The 20684-nt window shown below is 39.1% G+C and overlaps 1 protein-coding gene across 1 annotated transcript in view; it reads right to left on the bottom strand.

The window, feature by feature from the left end:
* The window catches only part of SEC24D (SEC24 homolog D, COPII coat complex component), a 121352-nt gene that overhangs the window by 57691 nt on the left and 42977 nt on the right, over nucleotides 1-20684 (bottom strand). Inside the window, exon 8 of the mRNA XM_047799694.1 lies at nucleotides 15766-15893. Coding sequence (XP_047655650.1) covers nucleotides 15766-15893 — 128 coding nt within the window. The remainder of the gene's footprint in view (nucleotides 1-15765; nucleotides 15894-20684) is intronic.

Below are 20684 nucleotides of genomic sequence, written 5' to 3'. Positions count from 1 at the left end.
AAAACTAAAACGATGTCTTTGGAAGAATGGTTGGTATAGGTTTTGAAAACCTGTGTATCAATTAGTAAATTCTATCCTATTGTGATAGGTACGTGTTTTACAATTACCATGAGGGACTGATGAGGGATTTTTAGAATTTCTGCTTGTTTCACCATCTCCTGTACTTTATTCAATTTTTAGTCTTTTAAAAATAAACTCACAAAATGTTTGAATATTAGTTCTAATTTTTAAGGTACATTCCTAAATAGGAAATTTACTCCTTGGAAGTTCCTTTGTGGCACAGCAGATTTTTAAAGATCTGGCCTTGCTGCAGCTGTGGCACAGGTTGCAACTGCGGCTCGGGTTCAGTCCCTGGCCTGGGAATTTCCACATGCCATGGGTGCAGCCAAAAAGAAAAGAAATTTTTTTTTACTCCTAACAGCCTAGGTAAACCTCAGGTTACATTAAGTTCATTCCAATATATATGCACAAATAACTACACTGGGAGACGCTTCTCTTGCGATGGGCAAGAGCATCTTAAAGCAAACACAGCTGTGACCTTCTCCCCAGGCCCTCTAATGCCAGGAGGGCTTTTTAGTGGGAAGGTCAAATCAGACCATATGCTGAAGTCTGTGAAAGGGCTGCTCCTGGGGACAGGGCACCCAGAGTCTCAAAAGAGAAAATAAGATGTCAGTGCAGCTAAGAGGGCACCATAGCATCAGTTTTCCTGAATGGAAGTCATAGTTCATGACTAAATTATAAACTGTGAGTAATGATTCTTAAGCAAAAAATGGTCTGTTTGGATTGGGTTAGGCTGATGAAGTCTTTCAAGTTATGAGTATGTTTGCAAAGATCAGCATCATTTTTCTGCTGGAACAGATGTTGGAAACTTGAGTAAGACATCCTCCCCTCGAGGAGCTATGACAGCAAAGAACTCTATAGCTGAGAGGCATTTTCCCACATTTCTTTTAAACCTTGACCTATTATAGTTTATCTGTCATTCCCTAAGGAAGAATTATATTTTGCTGTCTAATTATAGGCCACTTACAGAAGCCACAGTTCATTGCTATCAGAACACACAATGTTCCATGGACGATCAAAATATATTTTGGACTTAAAAAACCCTATGAATCAAGTTTGTTTCTTCCATAACAAAATAACTGGCAGTTTTCTGTTCCTCGAAGGAAAGCTGTAAAATAGTCTACTTTAAAGATGAAAGTGTTAAAAATAATAAGCCTAGAGGCAAACTTCCTTTGTCTCTCCAACAGAATTACACGTTAGCCCAAGTCTTTCCTTCATTTATGTCACTTCCCCCACCCACTAGGGCAGAAATTCCCAGGCCAGAGACTGAACCTGTGCCACAGCAGTGACAAAGCCGGACCCTTGACCCACCAGGTCCCAGAGAACTCCTATCTCACTTCTTTATGGCCATGAAAATACCTTCAAAATATTTCCTTCTCTGTATGAGCCAAGTATCGAAGCTTCTCGGTCAGGCCTACCTGTCTACCCTCTGCAATCTGAAACCTACACTCTATCCCCTCCTCCAAGCAGCCCTCAGCCTTCCAACAGCTCTGCTTGTTCCTTCCTCCATTCATTCAATAATTTTCTTATCATCAGGTTCATTGTCTTGCCTCTTTCTGTTAAAATGTGAGCTCTGTGAGAACAGAGATCTTGTCTGTTTTGTTCACTGACATATCTCAGGACCAAGAAGAGTACAGCACATACTGAGTAAACAATAAATATGTGTTGAATTACATCCTTGCTGAAATAAAGCAGCATACAGTAATGATTCTTCAGGAAAATGGACATTGCTTATCATACCGCATAACAATGTTATGTTGCCCAGATTATGTTGTACCAAGCAATTGAAAATTTCCTAAAACCTAGGTGTGATTATCCAATTATAAAACTGATTCTATAAAGAAGGATAATGGAAAAGCCAAATTACTATTTCCCTCTTCAGAGTTGACACCTACAGAAACTCTACATTTACCCAAGCACGTCTTCTTACATGAACTGCTTTCAGGGTGGGGAAAAAATACAATGTCAATGTCAACGTCACCATTCCTGGTGGGTAGCCCCAAGCGCTAGCCAGGTCATTTCCAAGTCATGTAGCAAGTCACCTTTAGTGTGTTAATTTAACTGAGGCAAGTTGCCAAAAGCCATTTGGAGGTAAGACCTGAAAATAAAAAAAAAAAGCTGAGAAGGGAGTTCCTGTTGTGGCACAGTGGAAACGAATCCGACTAGGAACCATGAGGTTGCGGGTTCGATCCCTGCCCTTGCTCAGTGGGTTAGGATCTGGCATTGCTGAGAGCTGTGATGTGGGTCACAGATGTGGCTTGGATCCCGAGTTGCTGTGGCTGTGGTATAGGCCAGCAGCTATAACTCCGATTTGACCCCTGGCCTGGGAACCTCCATATGCTGCGGGTGTGGCCCTAAAAAGCAAAAAAGATAATAATAATAAAATAAAATAAAAAACTGAGAAGAAAATCTTTAAAAAATATGTGACCAATTTGAAAGCATCTGGAGAAATAAATGTATTTTTATATTTATTACATGTATTAATAATGAACTGGAAGGAGAAGGAAGATGACTTAATTTATCAAATAAATAGCAAAAATTGCTAACTATGAGCTAATGAATTTTCTATCCTTTTTCTATAGGAAAGGAGAAACGTAGACAAGATTGCATGTGTGAAGTATTTAGAGAAAAGAGTTTTTCAAAACTTTTTAAACTGTGGAGGACAAGAGAGCACGGAATGTAGAAAACAAAAAGAAACTTAAATGTCATTCCCATGTTCAAGGCTATGATACATGTCAACGTGCCTCAGTCCTTCAGTTCTGGGTCAGGAAGAGTGATCATTATGGCTCTTCTATTTTACCTGTATTTTGCAGAAATATTATTCAAGCAAGTCAAAGATGCTCTTATTTTCCCAAACAACAACATATAAAAATTTTTAATTCTTTTTTTTTTTTTAAATGGTCACACCCATGGCATAAATAAGTTACCCAGCCAAGGACTGAATCCAAGCCACAGCTGCGGTAACACCGGAATCTTTAACCCACTGTGCCAGGCCAGGGATCGAACCCTTACCCCCACAGTGACTGGAGCCACTGCAGTTGGATTCTTAACCCACTGCATCACAGCAGGAATTTCAAATCCTTTAAAAAAAAAAAAAAAGTCTCATATATCCTCTCCCCTCTCATAAATACAAACGCATACACTCTATATCTTCACTTTATAGTGAGATGATATTGAAAGAAAAAAAAAAACTGGAGAGGAGAATAAAGTGAAACCTAAGCTAAACTTATGAACAATTTTACTGTCCAGGAAATTCTTTAAGCAACTGTTATTTTTGTCAGCACAACTGTTTCTGTCTGCCAGCAACACTAAAAGCAAGGGTCATTTGCAGTGAACCCCAAAATGGCTATTTCAAGAACATACCTATGTGAAACAAAGCATTTTCTTTGATACAGAAACACAGAAATTCAAGTAAATATCAGATGCCTGGGTGGAGATGACTCCAAAATGCAGTCCTAACTCTAGTTTAGCTCCTCGACTATCAGCTCCTTTTAAAATCACCTTGGAACATTGCTCGGTGTCAAATGCAGCCATTTCTACATAAAGTACATGCTTGGTAAGTGTTTGAGCATAGATTCCTATGTGAAAATCTTATCAAATTACTTGGCTTCCAAATTCTAATTTACTTCATATATAAATCATAATGTAGAATGAAAATATCATAATAAACATTTATTTAGCCCAGAAATGTTCCAAAAACTGTTTTAGGTCTTGGGAATGAAGTAGTGAGGAAAAATTACAGGTAGTTGCTGCCCTCATGGAACCTAGGGGGAGAAAGACAGCAATCCAATACACAAATACAAAATTGCAAACTATGAGCCATGGTATAAGGAGAACTCCAGGGAGTATAATGTGGAGTATTCTAGAAAGCTCTTCTGAGGAGGTGACTCCGAACTGAAATCTAAAAGGTGTATGGGAATTAACTAGGCAAAAAGGCCAGAACAACATGTAGGGGATGAGGGAAAATTATTCTAGGAAATGCCGATGAGGCATCTTATGAAAACACAAAAGCTATAAAAATGTTTACATAATGGTAGGTGTTTATCATTTAAAAAAAAAAACAACAGAAAGTAGTGATATAATATCAAATGACAAGGATCATACAACATTTCTTTTTTAAAAATGTAAATGAGCAGCTAACTCTTTCCCTTTCACATGAATATAAATTGTGGCCTCCACTCAGTTTCCTCCTTCTTCCTTTTTTTTCCTCTCTCTACTTTTTAGGGTCGCACCCTTGGCATATGGAAGTTCTCAGGCTAGGGGTCGAATCAGAGCTACAGCTGCCAGCCACAGCCACAGCCACAGCCAGAGCCACATGGGATCCAAGCTGCGTCTACGAACGACACCACAGCTCACCCACCGCAGGATCCTTAACCCACTGAGTGAGGCAAGGGACTGAACCCACATCCTCGTGGATACTAGTCAGATTCATTACTGTTGTGCCACAGTGGGAACTCCCAGTTGGCTCCTTCTTATGTAGGATATGTAGCTAGATAGTAATATCCCTCTTAGCTGTATATACTTCAGGTAAATTTAAGCTACTGTCATTTTCATCCTTCTCTTTTTCGTATATTGGAGACACCCCAAATCAATGACTGTTGGATTAAATTTTTCCATAGAGGAATTTAATGTTGTACAGCAAATAAACATAACGTTAATGATACAGACATCATTTCTTAGCCCGGCTTATTTTATTTTTAAACAACTAAGGGTTGTGGAAAGTAACATAATGTCTTTTCTATCAAAGGAAATCTTAGTTACTCCATTTTACTCTGGTTTCAGCTGAAACGCCTTCCTGCGACCCCCTCCCCCTCTTCTCCCAGTAACAATTTGTTTCAAATTAGCCAACCGAGAAGAACATATGCCCCGACCTGACCAATGGGAAGGGGACATGTACATCACTCACGTTAGGGATAAATAGGAAGGGTCTTTTCTTCTCTGCGTGTGCTTTTTAAGTACCCCCGCCCTTCTGCAGAAGAGCCCTGTCGAGATCTCCCCGTGTTCATGTGTCTCACTTTCCAACACTGACCATCCGAGCCATCTCCCCAACAGAGTGAAGTGGTGTTATAATTTCATGAGAGAAAGGAGATTCAAAAATGTTAAGCAAGGTCCCGTCGCTAGAAGCGGTAGAGTCCGTTTGTGCTCCCAACCTCACTGGACGCTCGTTCCTGCCGTCCCACCTTACCCCTAAGGATGTCCACCTCCTGACAAAGAATTGCTCCCCAAAACACGCATATACCAGACAAACTCGAGTGCCATTTTCAAACATTCCATGAAAAAATTCCAAATTACAGGTCTGCATAGAGCTTTCTCTTCCTTCCTTAAAAACAGGACTTTATTACATTCTCTTAGCTTTTCATTCAGTGAGAACTTGTTGCTTAGGAAACTTTCAAAGAAAAATCTTTACTATTTTGACCCTCATACTTGATCAATGAGGGGACACATGACTGCATAACTTTTAAGTCCCTGTATTATCTAAATACCCACAAAATCTGACATTAGGAATCATGAGGCAGAGTATAGACTGCATATTTTACTGATTCTAAAATCCCAGCAAAGTTTCCAATTCAATGCCAAGAAATCACTGCTAGTAAGATATAGCCCTATTTTGGAGATGTTACAATATGAGCCTTAGAATTGATGAAAATGATAGGCAGAGGCTCTAAAATACTTCCTCTCCCAAGGCGGCCCCTCACAGATGCCCAGCGTTCTCTGTCCAGGGAGCCTGGTCTTCCGGCACCTGTGTTATGTGGACGTGCCAGGCACTGAGGGGCATAAAACCCACACTTTGATTCAATGAAGATTAAAACCAAGAAAGAATGTTTTCTTTCTCATTCTTGTTTCTCCTGAAGTTATCCTCATTTAATATAAAAAGAAAGATTTCCATGAATAATTTTGTGATCGAAAAATAAGCATGGTGCATTTGACTTTTAAACTGTAACTTAAAATAGAATTCCAGCAACCTTTGCCCTGACAAATGTGACTCTCCCTGTAGTCTGCTCTAACACCATTCTAAAAGGGGAAAACATTCTGTTCCTCAGCTGCCAAACGTTTTCATGGTTCTTTTTTCACAGCACTACATAAACAGTGGCCAAAATCCTTAAGGGATAAGATTTAGTTTCTAAAGTAACTTCATACATGAAGTATTTTAAATGTGATGTTCATAATTCTATTTCTTCGTGAGTACATGCATTTTACTTTTCCAAGTTTTTATGTTAATACATTAAAAATATTGCATTAAAGCAAACAATTTAGGATTATAATGCATATATTAAAAAATAGATCCAGGCTTTTGAAGCTTTCATTTAAAATAATTTGTGTATTCTTTAAGTTCTTTAAAAGACATAATATTATGCAGTAATCGCTTTCATTTCAGAGCATATTTATTACTAAAGCTAGCTAAATTAGGGCTATACTTAAAAATGCATCATCTCACAATCTTCACTTGCTTTTTAAGTGAATGATATACTACATATTCTTATACTAAAAGCATAATATAAATGAAACCACTTTGGGTTGGGTTGGGCAATATGTTCACATGAATTTTTTTTTTCTTTTATTTTTTTGGCTGTGCTGTGGCCTATGGAAGTTCCTGGCCAGGAATCAAACTCATACCACAGGAGTGACCCAAGCTGTTGCAGTGACAACACCAGATTCTCAACCCACTGTCCCACAAGGGAACTCTCAGTTCACTGAATTTCTAATAACGTAGAAGATAAGTGACAAATACATGGTAATCCATGCTGAAAGCCCAATAAAGAGTGGAAAAGTAAAGTAGATATTGGTAGGCTTCTAGATTTATAGAACATCAGAGCCAGAATTCTCACTCTTGGGAATGGAAGTCCAAGGTCACAATGCAAAACACAGTGGAGACCTAAAGTCATTTCTTGGCTCCTGACCCAGTGTTCCATCTATTGGCTACCATCTATTGTGCTTTGGAGAAAGTAGTCAATTTTTACTGGTTTCTAAAAGATCTTTATGTGATCAAAAATTCTTCCTAATTGTTTTGTTGTTCTGCTCTTTATAACAGAATACAACCTCTCATTAATGTGACAGAATAGACTGATATGTTTATTCATTAATTAACACATGATAGAGTATAGGTACTATCTCTCAAATTTTTTTTTCTTTATCCACAGAGTTTGTTAGAAGCCTAAAATACCTAGAAATCAACCACTGTTCCATAGTTTTGTCTTTGTCTTCTGTCTATAAATCCCTCAGGAAAGTGCATTTATTCAACCAAGATCTCTACTATACGCTCAGCCCACTGGCAGATTTTGGATGGTCTTTGCCTTCAAGTACTAAGTCAAAAGACTTAAAAGAGGTCTAAGGTGGACATGTTAAGATAACTCAAAAGTTTGCAGAAGTAAAAGCACCATTCCTAACACTATTGCCAACAGGAAAAAAGGAATGCTATTTTATGTATTTAACCAAATAAAACCTCAACAAGCTCGTTTACAGCCAAATGTTGCTGAAAGAATTTAGACTCTGGAATCTCGAGTTCCAGCAGCATTGCTTATTAGCTAGTATGACTTTAGAACTTCTACGTCTATAAAACTTGGATAACACCTATTTCACAAGCTACTATCTTCTTTAAAAAAAAGTTGACACACAGACAAAATACTACAGTGAGGCAGAATTTTCTTCCTTTGATGGATTAAACAGCAGCGGAAACATTCCCAACTCACGCCAATCGACTGACTGGCTTGAGTCAAATGCATGACCAAGCAATCCCTGCTGCAAGTGATGGATGTGGACGTAATGTGTTGGTGTTGGGTTATTCTGCCAGTCTTTTCCTTTTTTGTTAACCCCATCTGTCAGTTCACTGACATCCCATCCCTTTTTCTTTCCAGTGGCATCTTCTCCATATCCACCAAATCTATCATGAACAATCATCAAGAAAAAATAATTTAAACAATATTTAATAACAACAGAAACTTCTCCATTCATTAACTCATAAATAAGGCAAAATCTGCCTGAACCTAAACTCCAAAGAATGACGTTATTCCCATCAGAGCCTTTTTCACGTTGTACAAAAATCACCTGTGCACTAGCAGATTTTCTACAAGTTCCAGACAAGAATAACTGCTCTTGGTTTTGGCGTGTCCCTAAAGTCCAGCTCAGTTTCTACAGACCTAGTAGGGGATTATAAAGCAGGTGAAGTTTAAAGTCTTGGATCAAAGTTTATCTGACTAAACAAATTCACTAAGAAAGGAAATTATTTTGACTATTACATCCTTTAATATCTAAAAAACCCCCCAAATATTCTTGAATCTATTCACAAATGGAGTAAAAGCTTCTGCCATCTGGTTTAGAGGTAAAGTTAACTTAATTTCATGGATGATTGGATGATGTACATGCTTGTCCGAAATGTAAAGATTTGCTATTTTAAAGGAAACGCAAAATTAAGGATAATCAGTAATCCTTTGCCCTGGAAATTTATAATATACCTACCTCAGTCTGAAAATACAGCATCAAAAATAAAATCACAGGTTACTAAGCAGAAGAGCTGACAAGATAACCAACCGATTACTTTTGCAGAATAAATATCTCATAGTTAATTATATTAAATATGGCAATGGGTTTTACCTAAAGTACATACCAAAAAAGTTAAAATTTATGGTAAGGAACATGAACTATTAAACAAAGACGACATCGATATGCCCTTGGAAAGCACATACATCTCCAAAGCAAATGCTCACAGGGAACATTCTGGGATCATAACTGCTTGGGTTAGGTTTATTTTTATAGTCCGTTGCTAACACAATGACATGCTTTAAAGGTTCTGTCAAACAATAGAACGACTTAAAAAAAAAAAAACTGTACTAAATAAATCCTTTCGATATATGCCAAATCAGGATATCTTGAAGGATATGGTTTTTAAGATCGCAGTAATGGTGGCAATGTTAAGGAATAAAATGCTAAAGTTTTACTATATCTAAAAATAAGCATGTCATTTATTGTAGAGGAAAATAAATTAAAACGCTATTCATGGGGAGAATAACAGTACTTGTGTAATCCATTTACCTTCAAGGAACATTCTTTAAAACTTATTTCCTTGATTATAGGTTACAAATATCAAAAAATCAGTGTGTCCCTTATTTCTTATGATTAGTTATAATTGCTTAGCTTGGGGCTTCTGGCTTGAGCAGTTAAATAAATGATAGTGCTATTAGGTAGGATAGGATAAGTACTCTGACCTGGGGTGATTCAAAACAGGCCATTTATCTTTACCAAAAACAGGAGGCTTGAGATCAAACAATGAAGACAAACGCAGATACCAGAGGAATGCTCTTTGGAGCATCTCCCTGGAAACTTTTCCCATGCAAATAAGGCATCCTTGCCTGAAACCAATCAGAGGATCCAAACATGCCACCTTACCGCACTCACGCATGCAGGGGGGGTTGGGATAGGAAATTAGAGAATAGGGGTCCCCAAACAGGTCCGAGATATAGGAATATAAGGAAGGACCCAGGTGCAGCCAGCTCCAGTCCCTACCCCGGGTGGCCTGCTCTCTCTGAGGGCATAAATAAAACTTGCTGTAAATTGCCACCTGACTCTCCAGTGCAACTGGCAGGAGCATTTTTCACTGGGGCAAGAGACCAGAATGGCTCATTAAAAGAGCTGTTATACTAAGGCATCAGTTTGAGGGGAAATTCCCTTCGACCCAGAACTGCTCCCATCCTGAACTGATTGCTCCTGCCTGGAGAGATTCCCTGCCTCCATCCTTGTGTGACAAAGCCCACTGGCTCTATCCCAGTGCTACTTCTCAGCCGGCACTCCAAATCCTTGTTGTGTGTAAGCAAGGGCAGAGAGAGAGAGTGCAGAGCAGATGAACCTGACAGTGCCATTCATGCATATGAAGGATGAACAGGTTTTGGGAGCAGAGATCAGAAATTCAGTTTTGAATACGTTAAGTGTGAGGTTTCTATGAGGTACCCAAGGAGAAGGTTCAGAAAAGAATTTGAATAGGTGAACTTGGGCTGAATGAATGAGGGAGCACCAGGATAGTGATTTATGGTGAAGGACTCCAGTTCTGACTGCCTGGCTCGGAATCCTAGCTCTGCTACTTAGTAGCCTTTGGCCTTCACCAGTTAGCTAATTCTGCCTCAGTTTCCTTATATCTAAAACAGAATAATAAAGAGGTTGGTGTGAGGATTAAATAAATGAATATACATTTAAAAACTTGGGAATGCGCTCACTGAGTGTTCTCTAAGTGTTGACTATTATTATTCTTGATGAGAATTACTGACGGTAACTCTAGTAGCTGTTACGGATGACACTTAGTCTTGAGGGGACAGGAGATGGAAGAAAAAGATGAGACCTTAAGTCCAAGCCTTAATGAACCCCAAGATTATAAGTCAGGAAGACAACAAAGGGAATTGAAATGCTCCATGTCTGTGAGGTAGGAAATAATATCAAGAGGGTGTCAAGGAAACCACAATAGAAGAGTCTGCCCATCCAGCCGGTGAGGTGGGCAGTGATGGTTCCCTAATGCTGGTGACTCTCCAGGTCAGGCTCAGTTAAATGACCAAAGAGGAAGGCAACTTTTTGTTTGTCTGTTTGTTTTTATTTTTATTTTTTTGCTTTTTAAGGCCACATCTGTGGCATATGTAAGTTCCCAGGCTAGGGGTCGAATCAGAGCTACAGCTGCTGGCCTACACCACAGCCACAGCAAGGCCAGATCCGAGCCACATCTGTGACCTACACCACAGCTCACGGCAATGCCAGATCCTTAATCCACTGAGTGAGGCCAGGGATTGAACCTGTGTCCTCATGGATACTAGTCAGGTTTGTTACCACTGAGCAGGCATGGGAACTCCCAGAAGGCAACTTTTTTGAGGGCACAACTTTTAGGAACTTCTTCCTGATGTTTTAGTATCCCTTTACATTTTTTTCATCTCTATGTCTATTTCAATAAGGAAAAGTAAAGTATTTTTTAAAATAGAGAATGTCTTCATTCAACCCAGGAGACACTGCTATATAAGTGACAGTAATCCTTAAATACAATGTATCCATTAAATATCTTGCAATTTCATTCATCAATTATACCTCAATTATATATATTTTAAAATATAAATATGTAAAAATAATTGAATAATCCTATTCTTGAAGGTCTAAGAAGAAAGGAAGGGCTTGGGTAAGGAGAGCCTAAATAGAGAAAATAGATTTAGCTGGTCAGCATGCAGAGTCTATAAGCAACACTGAAAGACTAGAGCATGTTATTTTCTCGAGTAGAGCTTCACCCTAAAACAGATTCTAAAAATAAGCCATCACTCTAAACTCATCTGCTTATTACTTTGGAAAGCATAAAACCTAAAATGTAGCATAAGTTTCACTTGAAGGAAAACCTTGTGCTGGTGAGGAGGTAGTATTTAGTTAGATCAAACAACCTTGGAAGATAGAAAGCATACACATTCAGTGTTGTGTATGAAATGTGTATACACATTTGGGGAGGCCTGGACTAACATTTGACACCTTCTTTCAACCAAAAAACTAAGTATCAGGATTTGCACATTACTAAATAATTTCATTGTTAATACGAAATGGTGATAACAAGATGATTATACACTCTGGTTTGGGATCTGAAGAACTGTTGAGTTTTGTTCTGTTCCATGCATGCTTGACCCAGATCTCGCATCTCATGGGGAGGGGCAGGAGGGAAAGGTTTTTGCTAGCATGTAGCTGACAATTGCAAATTCATTGCCATGAACAAGATGGACTCAAGATAACCCTGCCCAGGAACATACACCCCATATACTGATACACAAGAAAGTTACTGCCTAGATTTCTTTAAAGGTGGAACCGCCATCTTCTGGTTATGAAAAGATTACTGTAGAAAGATTCACACAGCATGGGAACCAGTGAGGTAGAATGAGGTAGAGCTGCAGCAATACCATGCCCCTGGGGGAAGGCCTTCTTCCAGGCACATTTATGTTACTATTACTTCCCTTCAATTTCAGATTCATGTTTTTAAATTTTCACATTTCCAAAATCTGTGTGCAACTTAAAATTGTCACAGACAGTTAACAACAACGTTTGTCTTATTAATATACCATGCTACACAGCTGTTACAAAGAATGAGGCAGCGCTTAGGTAGCAACATGAATGGAGTGCCAGACATATTAACTGAAAAAAACAAAGTGCCGAATAATGTGTATGTTATCCTATCATTTAGATTTTTTTTTTACGGATGGATATTTATTTGCTGGTATATACATATTTATTTCCAGAAGGCATCACAAAGAACAGGTAAAAACTATAAGTAAGGATGGAGGGGTAGGAAGGGATATTTTTCATTGTGTATCCTTTTCATCATTTGAAAGTTTATATTTTACTTATTTAAAAGTAATTGATTCAGAGCTCCCGTTGTGGCTCAGTGGTTAACGAATCTGACTAGGAACCATGAGGTTGCGGGTTTGATCCCTGGCCTTGCTCAATGGGTTAAGGATCCAGCATTGCTGTGAGCTGTGGTGTAGGCTGGCAGCTACAGCTCCAATTCGACCCCTAGCCCAGGAACCTCCATATGCCACGGGAGTGGCCCAAGAAATGGCAAAAAGACAAAAAAAAGTAATTGATTCATTAAAAAGCAAAAAATAATGCTACATATTGTTATGGATACATGCATGTGAAGTCAATATGTAAAATCACATATAGGAGGATGCACATCAAATTGATTAGTATTTGTGCCTGGAGTTGGGGGCCAGGAGAGAGAAGAATGGCTTGATTAGAGGAGACTTCCTATGCAGCTATAAAGTTTTAATTCTCAGAAAATGATCTTAAGCCAATATGACAAAATATTAATATTTGTCAATGATGGTAGTCTGTATATGGGTGTGACATTATCCACTATTTAATTTAAATTTTGTTCCAAGGGTCAATAATTGAAATAAAAAAGATATCTCGTGAATACTACTACACAGCCATCAGAACTGCTAAAATTAAAAAGACGACAATACCAAAGGTTAGAGAGGATGTAAAACAGCTGGAACTCTGACACGATGCTGAATGACTGTAAAACCATACAACCACTTCGGAAAATGGTCTGGAAGTTTCTTATAACACTAAATAAGCCTGTACCCTATTAGCCAGCAATCCACTCACAGGTATTAATCTAAGAGAAATGAATACATGTCCCTAGAAAGACTTGTACTAGAGTATTTATAGTATTTAGAGAAAGAAGAAGATGCTTTCTTCACCAAAAGCCAAAATGTAGAAACAGCCCAGAGGTCTATCAGTAAAAGGGCAGATCAACAACTAGCATATCCACATAATGCAAAGGGAACAAACCACTGTGACATGTGCAGCAATGCAATGACTCTCTGAAACATTATGCTGAGTGAGAGAAACCTACACAAAAGAATTCTCACTTTAGAAGTTTATTTTTATGAAGACCTAAAATAGGCAAAACAAACCAATGGTGAAAAAAAATCACAACAATGGTTGTCAGAAGAGGTAGGTTGTGCAAAGAGGTAGGAGGTTGACTGGGGAAGGAGCGTGAGATGACTTCCTAGGTTGGCTGTGATGTTGCATATCTTGATGGGGGTTGGGTTACACAGGTGTATGCACTTGTCAAAATTCAGAAAAATGTTTAATATAGATATGTAAATGAATTTTGCCTCAGACAGAAAAATAATCTATAATCAAATACTGAACTCTGGCTAATATGCATGATGGAGCATTCAGGGGGAAGTGTACTGATACCTGCAATTACTTTGAAATGCATAAAGAAGATGGATTGATGGCTAGACGGATCAACACATGATAAAACAAGTACAGTTAAATGTTAGTGGCAGAATCTAGGTGTCATGTATATAGAAAATTCTTTCAGATTTTCTGTATGTTTGAAAAGTTTCATAATAAAATTTTGAAAAGTAGCTAGTTAAAACAGCTAGTTAACCTTTTTTTCTTTTTTTTTTTCTTTTTAGACACAGTTCTCAGTGCTACAGAGCAGGATCTCATTGTTAATCAGAAAGAGAAAGACAAATACTATATGATATCACTCATATCTGGTATCTAATATACAGCACAAATGAACCTTTCCACAGAAAAGAAAATCATGGACTTGGAGAATAGACTTGTAGTTAACTGTTTAACACACATACATCATATACAGCATGGCTCTCTTTGTCATTACATTTGGGTCTACTTATAAGTATAGACATTTTAAAGAGAAGTTTATGAGCAGTATATTAAATTTCTGGGAACATCCTACCACGCTTAAAATAGAAAAGTAAGTACTGACTGTGGTTTTTTTGTTTGTTTTTGGGGTTTCTTCTTTTTTGCCTTTTTAGGGGAGAACCCACAGCATATGGAAGTCCCCAGGCTAGGGGTCGAATTGGAGTTACAGCTGCCGGCCTACACCACAGCCACAGCAACACAGGATCCGAACCATCTCTGTGACCTACACCACAGCTCATGCAATGCCGGATCCTTAACCCACTGAGCAAGGCCAAGGATCAAACCTGCATCCTCATGGATACCAGTCAGGTTCTTAACCCACTGAGCCACAACATGAACTCCCCTGAGTATACAAATATGAGACCAAACTACATGTAAGACTGGCTTCTAGGAATAGCCCAGTGCCTCTTCTATGACCAGTTTCCTGTCCTCCAAAAGAGAAGGCATGGCAGCATTCTGCTACCACTCATAAAAAGTGAATGAACATTTCAAAGGGAATGAAAGCCGCTGCCCACAGGGACACCGTCTGTCTCCTCTTTCCTCTCTCCCTGGGAGGATGTAAAGCAGGCCCCCTCTCCATCACAGGCCACTCTACTCCCGACCCCAGCAGGTGTGGTGGACCCAAGGAAGGGTACAAATATTTTCTTTCTTAAATATGCTTGCCTCTTGTTCAGGGGCTACTAGGTGCACATCAGATCAGTGACCTCTCAGGCTCCTCTGAGCCAAGGTCAGGTTTAAAGTAGGCAGAGAATTTGGGCTTCAGCTTCTGTGAGCCAAAGGAATCTAGGGTCAGCCTAACTCACTGGACCACTGCTAGGCAGTTACAAAGCTCCAGCCAAAAGTAAGGCTTTTCTTCACCTCCCCTCTGACCAGCTCTGCTGTGGCACCTTGTGCCTGCCTCTGTGTGCACGTGGGTATCCACCAGTCGCGGGCATCAAAAGGAGGAATGGCATCTGCAGAGAGTGGGTATCCTGATCACAGTAACCACTAACAGCATCCTAATATCAGGAATCTTAAATAAACACTACTTATCTTTTTTCCCCACTTAACTCTAAATTAGGTACATCTTTCCCATTTGAAAGATACAGAGTTATCTACTTCATGCTGACTTTAAAGAGGAGTTTATGAGCATCCTGGCCTAGTGATTATTAAAGCAGATGTAGTTAAGACCAAGGGCTGTAGGCTCTACTATCCTCCTTTACCAGAGCACCTTGATGCTGGGGCCCTGAACTAGGCCATCAGGGCCTCACAAGAGGTCTTGGGTATTTGCTATTATGTGACATTCCCTATTTCCTGCATATGTGCATTATTACAACAGGCCAAAAAGTGACCCAGCCCATCAGTGTTTGGCATACAGGATGCCAAAATACATAGTTTACTTAAATGAATTGGATAACTACATATTTTTCGTATTAGATATACTCCACTTTCTGTTTACAATATAAAATAATGCACAGGGAAATGATGAAAGAAGGATTTGAGGATTGATATCATACTGCATTGCAATTTTTTCATCATTCTTACCTCATTTGAAGGAATCGTGGCAAAGGGTTTGATGATGGCAGCTAATGGAATCTGGGCCTGCTTGGCCATATCTGAAGTGCATGGAAAACAGTACGTTGTGCAACGGATGTATCGAGGACTGGCGTTTCCTGCAGGGTGCAAAGATATACACTGAAAATCTTCTTACAAAAAGATCCACTATATAATATTTAAATATTTATAGAGGTACTTCTAGATACTGCATTGCCTTATGTGTAAAAATTCAAAATATCTAAAAATTAAAAAAATAAATTTTAAAAAAGCTAGTCTCGTATAATTTTACAATCTATATTCTAAGCATGCTATAGTTTCCTGTAAAATAAAACACTCTGAAATCTACTACAAAAATATACAGGAGATTTTAAAAATTATTATCATTATTTTCCATAAGCAGTGTATTAATACAGCTACTCATAGACTCAAGAGGTATTTATGTTCAATGAGAGAAATAAAAGCAAAGGCAAAAAAACATAAGAATAAAATTTCTTCTTCATCCTCTTCTATCAATACATCTGCTCTGGGAAAGGTAAAAGCATTTGTATACCATTTCATATCAGCAAGTTACACTTTTTCAAATATGATTCCATTCGACTATGTTTTTTCCCCAAACTTGAAATTCAATTTAGAAATGAAAATTGTAATAGAAATATTTTTTAAAACACCCTAATCTATTTTTTAAAAAAAAAATACATTAGGTTTCCCGACCAATTACTTTTTTCAAGGCATACACAAGTATTAAAACCACATCCATGGAATGAAGAACGTGTTTAAATCACTAGAATAACTACCTAAAATATATTTTGGCAAAAGAAAATAACTATCAAATATTTATTGAATGTCTACTAAGTTTTAGACACTGTCCTAGGTGCTTTCTTGGAGAGCTTATGTTCTTGCAGAGGACACAGACGGTAAATATTAAACCTAATAAGTGAGTAAATTATATTGGATCTTAGAAGATGTTATATGCCATGACTAAAGCACCTCTGGTTAATGGGTGCTATAGTGAGTCGGTCTTATTCAAAAGGCAACATTTGAGCAAAGACTCCAAGGTGATAAGGTCTTTACCTGGCAGGTATCTTGGGGGCTGGGGATGGGAGCAGGGTGTACCTGGCCTGGCAGAGAAACATGAGGAGGAGGCCTGTGTGGATGAGGGGGCACGCGGGGCCTGCCAGCTGGTAAGTAGTTCAGAGCCCTAACAGTCCAGATCAGCTAGATGCTTGAGACCATTTGAAACCCTCTGGCTTTTATTCCCAGTGAAATGGGGAGACACTGACAAGCCTTGAGCAGAAAAGTGTTGTAATCTGACAGGCTGACTCTACCTATGGTTTCAAGGATGGACTGTTATAGGGGGTAAGAACCAGAAGGCCAGTTTGGAGGCTGTGCGGGAACCAGGTGAGAAATGGTGGTGGCAGGGACCAGCCTGATAACAACAGAGGTGTCGACAAGTGGCCAGATTCTGGACATAGTTTGAAGGTAGAGTGGCTTACTTGTTGATGGGCATGATGGATGAGGTGTGAAGACGGAAGGTATGCAAGAAGAACAGGGTCAGGGATGACTCTAAGGTTTCTGGCCTGAGGAATCAGAAGCATGAAGTTGCTACCAAATGAAAAGAGAAAGGCTGCAGGAAGGGAAGGGATTTTTAATGGGTGTTTGGGTGGAGATCCAGAATCTGGCTTTGGACATGTCCTTTTGGGAAGTTCAGCAATCCAACAGTGAAGCTCTGTAAACAATTATAGACATGAGTCTTGGCACTGGGCTGAAAGTGGAACTGGAGATACGTATTTGGAGTTCTTAGCACATAGATGATATCTGAAGCCAGGAAACTAGACTAAAACCAACCAGGGAATCATGGTGGCCAAGAAGCAAAGATGATTGAGAACTGAGCCCTAGGTCTTTGAACATGAGGTGGTCAGAGGAAGAGGAAAAACCAGCTAAAGGACTGAGAAGGAAAAAAACGAGAGTCTGGTGTACTGGAGCGAAGTAAAGAAAGTACATCAAGAAAAAGGCAGGACCATCTGTGACAGGTGGTGCTGCCAGATTGACATGGCCAATGGATTTATCACCATGGAGGGTGCAGGACCCAGAAGGGAGAATTTGGGTGGAATGGGCGGGGGGGGGAGGGCAGGGGTGGAGGTGGTGGGGGGAGTCTGCTTAGACTGCATTTAAGAGAGAACTCAGGCAAGGAATTGGCAATAACCCTTTCGAGTTTTGTTGTGAAAGGGTGTTAGAAAAGAGATGTAGCTGGTAAAGGAAGTGGATCAAGAAAACATCTCCATTTTTTAAGACAGGAGAAGGTTTTTTAAAAGATGGGAATAATTGTGTCAAGAGAAGTATGGATGATATAAGAGAAAGAGAGGAGTCTTAGGATAGCAGTGTACTTGAGCTGCATGCAGCAGGAGCAGCTGGCTTCCAAGGGGAGCACATTTATGGCCAAAAGCAGGAAGGCAGAGCACGAGCAGCCATTACAAAAGGGGTTGATGTGATGGTGAGAATCTGTGGAAGTTCTCCTCTGATTGTGCAGCCTTCGCAGAAAGAAAGGATAGGAGGTTACAGGTTTCAGAAGGGAAACTGTTATAAGGAGAGTGGAAAAGTGAACGGAATTGGGAAGTATGGTGCGCTGGGAAGGTCATGGTCCTGGTTTAAACTGACCCTGCGGTGTGGCTGTGAGCCTTTCTCTGGCCATGATTCTCTGCACAGGTGGGCCCAGAATGAGGGGAAGGCGGGACCGAAGAAATGAGTTTCTTTTCATCCTCAATCTATCATTACCAGGTTTTACAATTTTACGGATCAGTCAGGAATCTGGGTTTTTACATAAAATATTCTGATTTTTATATAACTAATTTAAATAGAAAAAAAACAAATTATTCTGTATGACAAACTAACATGACTATAGGCTGAACCCACTCTGGGGCTCTTCCGCAGAGGGTCTGAGCAAAGGGAGAATGGGGTACTGACAACAGGGTTCATAATAACAGTAACTGCCAGTGGGTTAGGCATTGCTCTCAGATCGTTATATGTAAATTCATTCTAATCTCATAATCATCTATGAGACTGAGACCCTGGGACCCCACTTTACAAAGGACAAAACTGAGACACTGGCAGGCTAAGTGTTCTCTCCAAGTCAAAGGGTTTGTCAATGACAAAGGTGGTATTAGAAGCTACCACAATTCTCTACAATATCCCAGATAAGATGGGGCCAGGTCATGAAGGCCTTGAATTTTAGATGAGGTATTAAGACTAATCCTGTTCACCCATGGGCAATAATGGCACTTTTTTTTTTTTTTTTTAGCAATATGATCAAGTAAATAGCTGAAGAAAATTAATCTGTTCAGAATGTACTAGATAACCTCTTGGAACAGTAAAAGAAATCAGACACAGGTAGATGGTTCCATTGCTGTACAAGGTCAGGTGAATACTAACACAGGGTCAAACAAGAGCTTGGGCAACAGAAATAGAAGAAAAAGAAATATTAGGTAATAAATGTAAATATGCTTGAGCCCTTATTAACATCTATTTCATATAACAGACAAAATCTTCCTCATTATCGTTATCAAGCAATGTTATAAAGACTTGGAAATAAGAATTTCTGAATATTTTAAAGTGTATCTTAATTTTTCATTGAACTCAATTTTCACTAGTCAACATTTCCAGTAACATATTGAAATTGAGCACTTGCTATCTTTAAAGAACTTATTTTTTACACTGAAATATGCATATAAATGAGCTCATGAAGAACTCAAATGAATGACTAAACAAACTTGTTTCAAGCAGATAACACACAGAAAAAATAAAATTTTTAAAAAGCAATGGAGAATTTGTTTTTAAGCAGGTATATAAGAGTGGGGCATGAGAGGTATGATTTAGATAATACAGTAATTTTGGTACTTGTGATTCAAAACTCCTTGATATGCTTAATAAAGAATTTTATGGGATAATCTGACTGAAAAACACTCAATAAATTACTTATTCAACAAATATTTATGAAGCTAAGCCTCATGCTAGGGGCTTAGAGATGGAAGAGAATGAAGCCTCTGACTCCAAGGTCTGGTGGGAGAGAATGATAATAAAACAGATAATGGCAACATGGCTGGTGAGTATCACAGGAGGACAGATCCACTAAAAAGTGGCTGAAGGGAGGCAATGAGTGTCACATGGAAAGGAGGTGACCACAAAAAGAATGCGTTGCTTGAAGAAGGTCTTGTAGGATGAACAGAAGCATAGAACCAACAGGCAAGTTGAGTCTTAAATTAGATCCCGCAGCCGAAGGCAAGAGAGTGATACTCTTTTTTTTTTTTTTTTTAATATCACTTATTGCCTTTAATCTCCTAACTGCCAGGAGCTAGGAATGCTTTTTCTTCCTTTCTTTCTTTTTTTATAATTATTTTTATTTTTTTTCCCTTATAGCTGGTTTACAGTGTTCTTGCCAATTTTCTACTTTACAGCATGGTGACCCAGTTACGCATACATGTATACATTCTTTTTTCTCACATATTATGCTCCATCATGAGTGATTGTGGAGAGTGATATTCTTGAAGTAAAACTTTCCTTTATTGGTTCTGCCATTAACCAGCTGTGTGGCCTTGGCCAAGTCACTTAATCTCCTTGGGCCTCTCTGCCCTCACATCTGGAAAGTGAGAGAGCAGAGCAAAAGAAGTCCAAGCTTCCTTCTGGCTCTATATTCTGCTGTTTTTTGTTTTTTGTTTTTTTTTAGTTCTTAGGGCTGCACCCATAGCATATGGAAGTTCCCAGGCTAGGGGTCGAATTGGAGCTGCAGTTGCTGGCCTATGCCACAGTAATAGCAATGCCAGATTCAAGCCACATCTGCAACCTTCACCTCAGCTTATGGCAATGCCAGATCCTTAACCCACTGAGCAAGGCCAAGGATCAAACTTGCATCCTCA

This window comes from Phacochoerus africanus, chromosome 10 (genome assembly GCF_016906955.1).
Source record: "Phacochoerus africanus isolate WHEZ1 chromosome 10, ROS_Pafr_v1, whole genome shotgun sequence".
In the NCBI taxonomy this organism is placed as follows: Eukaryota; Metazoa; Chordata; class Mammalia; order Artiodactyla; family Suidae; genus Phacochoerus; species Phacochoerus africanus.
Note: the sequence above shows the minus strand (reverse complement) of the source record. Positions and strands in the feature narration are given on the sequence as shown.